The sequence below is a fragment of the Astatotilapia calliptera genome, chromosome 14, assembly GCF_964374335.1.
Source record: "Astatotilapia calliptera chromosome 14, fAstCal68.1, whole genome shotgun sequence".
NCBI classification, from domain to species: Eukaryota; Metazoa; Chordata; class Actinopteri; order Cichliformes; family Cichlidae; genus Astatotilapia; species Astatotilapia calliptera.
The window spans coordinates 29811563-29817562 of record NC_137435.1 but is presented as its reverse complement, the minus strand read 5'-3'; the positions used below and the strand labels follow the sequence as shown (position 1 = coordinate 29817562).

The window sequence follows — 6000 nt, the reverse complement described above, 5'->3', positions numbered from 1 at the left end:
TAGCTGATAAATAAATGTTGGCCACTTTCAGTTCCCATTCTAACCTGTTCAGGTCATCAAGGCGCTGAGGTTTTTATATATCGAGTTTCCTGGGATTAGAATCCTGTCTCGTATTGAAATTGTCTTTCCAGTCTTAAATGTCCAGCACTGTTCGCTGTAGTTGTCTTTTATGAAATAATATTCAGTTCTCATGCCAGAGTCTAGTATATAATCTGATGGCTGACCCTGAGTATGTATGATGAATTTCAAAACGCCATAGTCCATATTCCCAGGGTAGAGTGGCACCCCTGTAACAGCTACCAGCCCCAGAGACCACATGTCAGTTGCTTCATTATATGGAATATGAAGCATGACTTCAGATGCCCTTTAATAAACTGTCTGTATACAGGCACTAGGATGATGCAATGATGTAGTAAATCTGTTCCCCCCCACACACACACACACAATTAAACAGGCATTAATCTTAGCTGACCAACTGTAGCAACTCAGCATAACCATCACAAACTGAACACTTACTTTTGTGTTTACTTCCATTTTGTACACTCAGCCTTTGCAACCAGAAGCTCACACTCTAAAGTAGCATTTACAACCAGATATACAGATTTTTATCTATCACCCTCGATGAATCACTACTGTATCGTGGTGGGGGAATTTGCAGGAGCAAATGAGTCCTAGGTGAGAGACCAGACAAAGAGCAATTCAGAAGTAACTGGCTACAAGACCAAGTGAAGAGTTCACCTCTAAATGCCACCATTTAAAGAGAAAATGAAATGTTCATCCAGAAAAACACATACTGAAACTCTCCTTTAAATTGTACAGTAGATCGTATTATTGTACGATCTACTGTACAATTTAAAGCCCCTTGAGGCAACTGTTTTTGTGATTTGGTGCTATATAAATAAAATTGAATTGAATTGAAGACTTTAATGCAGAGAACCAAGTCTGTGTTACCAAATCATGTGTTTTCTTTGACAGGAGGTTGACAGCAACATTTGACAGGAGGTTATGTTAGTGACAATGAAACAAGTCAATCACATCTAGTGGAAGAGAAAGAATGAACACACCTTCTGATTGAGCTTCTACAGTAGATGTCAGAAAGTGTATTTGGAGTATTCAGATAATTCTGCAGACACGTGTTACAGTGTTTAATCCAATGTTAAATACCAATTTGGATTCAAGGAAAATAATGATTTTATAACAATTAAAGGGTCAGACTAAAGAAAGCAACACAGTATAGTGTAAGTCAGTATCCTTCTGCTTAACAGTGCTGAAGGTGAGGTCACTTTAAGAAAACCCTCAGAGTCCCAGAGCTTCTTTCTTCACGCTGCAACCCAGCAGGACATTTCCAGCATCCACACACTCTGACACAAACGGTGCTAAAAACACAAAACACTCAATGATTATAGAAATTGATATGGGGGAAAAAGCTGACTATAGCATTTTATTTTCATTGTGATGATTACTACCTTTGTGAGCTTGGAGCCATGAGGCAGCCTTCACAGCCAGAAGCTCCCACTCGTCCTTTGCATCCATCTTGAAACCATGAAGCCAGATCAGAGCCAGGATGGTGGCCCACACTTCACTGCTGGCCTAATTCATCAAGTGAAAGACAATCAGATAAAACAGGAAACATGAAAATTATCATCTTAATTTCTGCAAATAATATAAATGTAAAATAAGACAGTGATATACTTTAAGAACTTCTGATGATGAAAATGATTTCTGCTGCTTTGTGGTTACTGGACAATATCAGACTTTAGTGCAGCTCAGTGGTTGCTCATGAGTGTTGTAACGTGCGGTGGAGATGAAGCCAGCCGCGGAGGTGTGCAGGTGGATAGCGAATGAGCAACAGCTTCTGACTTTCCAAAAAGTACTCATTTATTTACAATATCAAAAATAAAAGTGCTACCTCTACCACACATTACTAAAGAGCACACTAGTCCGCGTACACACGGGAGCAGCCATTACAGGAGGAGTGCGAAGAAGAACAAAAAGGGGGTGACACACCAGTCATGAGACAGGAGGCGACGCCATGTGGCCATACACTGCATTACAATAGCAACTGTTCCATAGTCCCTCCTGGTGAGAAAAAGGCTGTCCTCAGCCGTACACAGCTGAAAAAGCACACACCACACCTAACAGTACCCTACACATAGAGGTTACAGCTAAGATTGGTGCACACACACCGGGCAAAAGACCATTTAAAAATGAAATTGGTGAAAATAAGACGAATATGTACAGTGGAAAATCAGTTTTCTTAGTTTTTTTCACTTTTTTTTTTAAAGTAAAGGCCAAGAATGAACCTTAATGCACTAAAGAGCCATAAAACTGGATTAAGTAGAGCAAACAGAAACATCTACATATCACGACTCAAAATAGCAATGCAACAAGACAGCATCAAACAGGTTTAACCAAAACATTTCACTTCAAATCAAGCCTGGTTGTGTGAAAATCATGAGTCCATCTTTTGTTGCTTCAGCCAGACGTAACTCTGGGGCAACGTCTGGGCCTGAAATTGCAATGTCCACCAGCAGCTGGGTGCTGGACAGATCTGGGTGAAAGACTGTCTGAAACAGTGCCCACACCAGAAGAAGAGTCAATGTCCGGTAAATCAAAGGGGAATGGCTCAGAGTCAATGTCAGTGTCTGCAGGGGGGCCAGGGTGGGCCTGAGAGTCAGAGTTCAGATCCTCTGAGGTCTCTCTCTCCCAGCAGGCGATGAAACAGATTGTTCTTTGGAAGTGAGAGAGTCCCAGGTATGGAACGGTTGCATGTTCACAACATGATAAACACCTGCATCCACACCGGAGTCCACCCAAGTGAGCCTGTAATTAACATCACTGAGTCTCTGAGATACACACAATGGTCCCTCAAACGGTGGTGCAAGTTTAGCAGTAAAGTTAGACTGAGCGTCTGACCTGGGGTGTGTCTTAACTCTCACAAGGTCACCAACACGAAACGTGGCATGTCGATGTCTCAAGTCATAGTAGGGCTGCACGATTAATCGTTAGAAAATCGCGATCTCGATTTATACTTATGTGCGATCTCATTTCCAAATGACAACGATTAAAAAAAAAAAAAAAAAAAAAAAAAGACGACGACGATTGTACCGCATTTTGATCCGGGACGTAATCTGCATGAAAACAAGCGCTCACTCTTCCTGCTCAACAAATGACAAGGGCGGAGCCTTATACCACATGATACAGAAGCTGTGCCCAGTGTTGCCAACTTAGCGACTTTGTCGCTATATTTAGCTACTTATTTATTTATTTATTTAGGACAGTGCATGTTAATGAACATAAATGTAAAAAAAAAAAATTACATGAATGTAAACATACCAGATTATAGCCAAGGGCTAATTTCCATCTGTTGTCCTTAAGCATAAAAATAGACATAATAATTCATAAAAATTCATCATTCATTCATAATAAAAACTCCATCACCAAACTTACACATACACACCATTCTGTTCCCAAATAAAACATTAAAACTATACAACTTATACATGATCACACACTTGATTTGTCCATAACCAGTTTTTAACCTTTGCCTTAAACTAATTGAATGTCGAGCATTCTCTAATGGGTTGAGGAAGACTGTTCCACAGATGGCCACCCTGGACAGAAAGGACGTTCTGACCAAATGCTGTCCGTCTGTGGGGTATAAACAAGTCTCCTCGGATTGTAGCTCGAGTGGTCCTGTCTGAGCTTTCTTTATGCCTAATGAACTGCTTTAGTGGTGGTGGAGCAAGGGAGTGTAAGACTTTATATATTAAACTCACTCTTAAGTTTCACTAAGTTATTGAAGTTCAGTAATTTATGTTTTTTTAACACATGACAGTGGTGGTGGGAAGTCGGTTTTTTGTCAAGTAGTTTTAAACTTCTTTTATAAATGTTTTCAATAGTTTTAAGTGTTGTTGGACAAGCGAGTTTTCAGACCCCTTAGCGACTTTTTTTTAGAGAAAAAGTCGCTAAAAAAAGACGTGAAAGCGCGTATCGCTTTTACTCTCAACAAGCAGCGGGTGCTGTAACGCAGTCAGTTCTTCTTTTACTCTTAAGCTGTTTTGTGGATCACAATGTTTAAAACTACTTATAAACACACACACACAAAGTAACTCCACCAGAGTGCCTATTTCGGGTCACTTTTGCCGGTCCAAGCCCGGGTAAAGGAGCAGGGTTGGAATTGTGACATTAAAAAAAACAATAATTGCTAAAAGAAATTTAATTTGTAGTTCTAAATAAACTCTAAATGCATTTAGGACGTTTTTTACTCACTTTATGTCTCTTCCACGATGTTACTTCTCTCTCCAACGGAATTTCAAGCAGTTCAACATTTTGCGGCAACAACAAAACGTGAGACATTTGTTGTTTTTATGTTTATTTATTGTTTTTATATTCAGTATCAACTGTTATGAAGTTGATGTGTAGTTAATAAGTGCAATAAATATTTATACTGGAAAAGAAAATCGTGAGAGAATCGTGATCTCAATTCTAAGCAAAAAAATCGTGATTCTCATTTTATGCAAAATCGTGCAGCCCTAAGTCATAGTAACATTTTTGTCTGTCATGGCTATAGTCCAGAGCTGCTTTGGCGTGGTTGTGAGCTTCCTGCAGGGACGCTCTCAGAGATCTGGTAAAAATTCAGTCGGCCTGTCACAGGTCAGAGGCAAAGGGTTGCGTGACAGTGCGTCGGGAACTTTGTTTTGTGCACCAGGCTTGTGCACTATTGTGAAATCAAAGTCCTGCAAATGAAGTGACCAGCGGGCGAGTCGGCCCGTTGGGTTTTGACGAGACATGAGCCACCTGAGACTGTTGTGGTCAGTGAAGATAGTAATATGAACACCTTCAACATATGGGCGGAAGTGTTCCAGAGCCCATATCACAGCAAGGCACTCCTTCTCTGAAGTGCAGTAGGGGAGTTCAGCTTTGTGAAGGGCGCGACTAGCAAAAGTCACTCACGACCCTTGTCATCCTTTTGCATCAACACTGCCCCAAGACCAATGTCACATGCATCGGCGTGAATGGAAAAGGGACGGTTGAAGTCTGGAACTGTTACAGTGTGAGTGTCTGATATACAGATGCTTATTTTCATGCAGCAAGAAGGCCTACAGTTAGTCTGACTTTATTTCCATTTGTTTTCTGTTGTGTTGTAATTCTAGTTTTCATTCAGATCATGCTATGGAATTTGTTATACAGTATTTTACATTTGTGTTACTATTTCAACAGCCAAAGCAACAGCCCACCTTTTCAGGCTTTGACTTTTCCATCTCCTCGTTGGTCTGTCCCAGTGCAGCAGCCAGAGCTGGATCAAGCAGCCAGCAGCCAGACGCCTCCTGCAGGGAGACTAACTGCAGCAAAGGGTCTCTGGGTGGCTGCTCAGGCACAGCAGCTGGAAAATCTAAGATGGAATAAAGACAAAACCTGATTATGGTGCTAGATGAGACAACATAAAGTGTATATGACTAACCAATGCACAAACCATTACACCTTAAACAGTTATAAATAACGTCTTATTTGATTAATTTGAATATCTGTCAAAAATGTAACGTTAAATATAGGGATGGGTACCGGTGTCATGGCACCGGTTCTGACATAAACGGTAGTAACCAGACCGAAAAGCAGCGCACATTTCGGTGCTTTATTTTGGTGCTTTTTTTTCCTGAGCTGTGATACACTTCTAGCCAATAATTTTACGTTTCCGAGGATAGTAGGCGGGTCCAGGTACGTACGTTCTTTTAGAGCAGAGCTACAGATTAAAAATTCCCAAGGAGAAGCGGTCAAAAGTCTGGCTGTACTTCACAGCAAAATATGCAAACTCAGCAGCCTGCAACAAGTGCTTTAAGCTGATACTGTGATACTGTCAAAGGAGGCAACACCTCAAATCCGATGAAACACCTGGCGACGCATAGCGTTTTTTTTAAAAGCCCAGAAATGCGCCGTATGATAGCTTGCTGCGAGACCTCACACCGAGCGCATCTACTGTACGTGGGTTGCCTGTTATCG

General features: G+C 41.0%; 1 protein-coding gene across 6 annotated transcripts in view; it reads right to left on the bottom strand.

Annotated features, from left to right (window-relative positions):
- Nucleotides 1-1071: 1071 nt before the first annotated feature.
- LOC113035904 (von Willebrand factor A domain-containing protein 5A-like) overlaps nt 1072-6000 on the bottom strand; it is a 30289-nt gene continuing 25360 nt past the window's right edge. For 4 of the 6 annotated variants that reach the window (XM_080289295.1, XM_080289292.1, XM_080289294.1 and 1 more), the window contains 3 exons: nt 5241-5395; nt 1467-1590; nt 1072-1376 (listed from right to left, as the gene is read on the bottom strand). In XM_080289295.1, the coding sequence (XP_080145421.1) occupies nt 1297-1376; nt 1467-1590; nt 5241-5395 (359 nt within the window). In that variant the 3' untranslated portion in view covers nt 1072-1296. Of the gene's footprint in view, nt 1377-1466; nt 1591-5240; nt 5396-6000 lie in introns of those variants that run through there. The other 2 variants (XR_013901551.1, XR_013901552.1) reach the window with 1 other exon arrangement.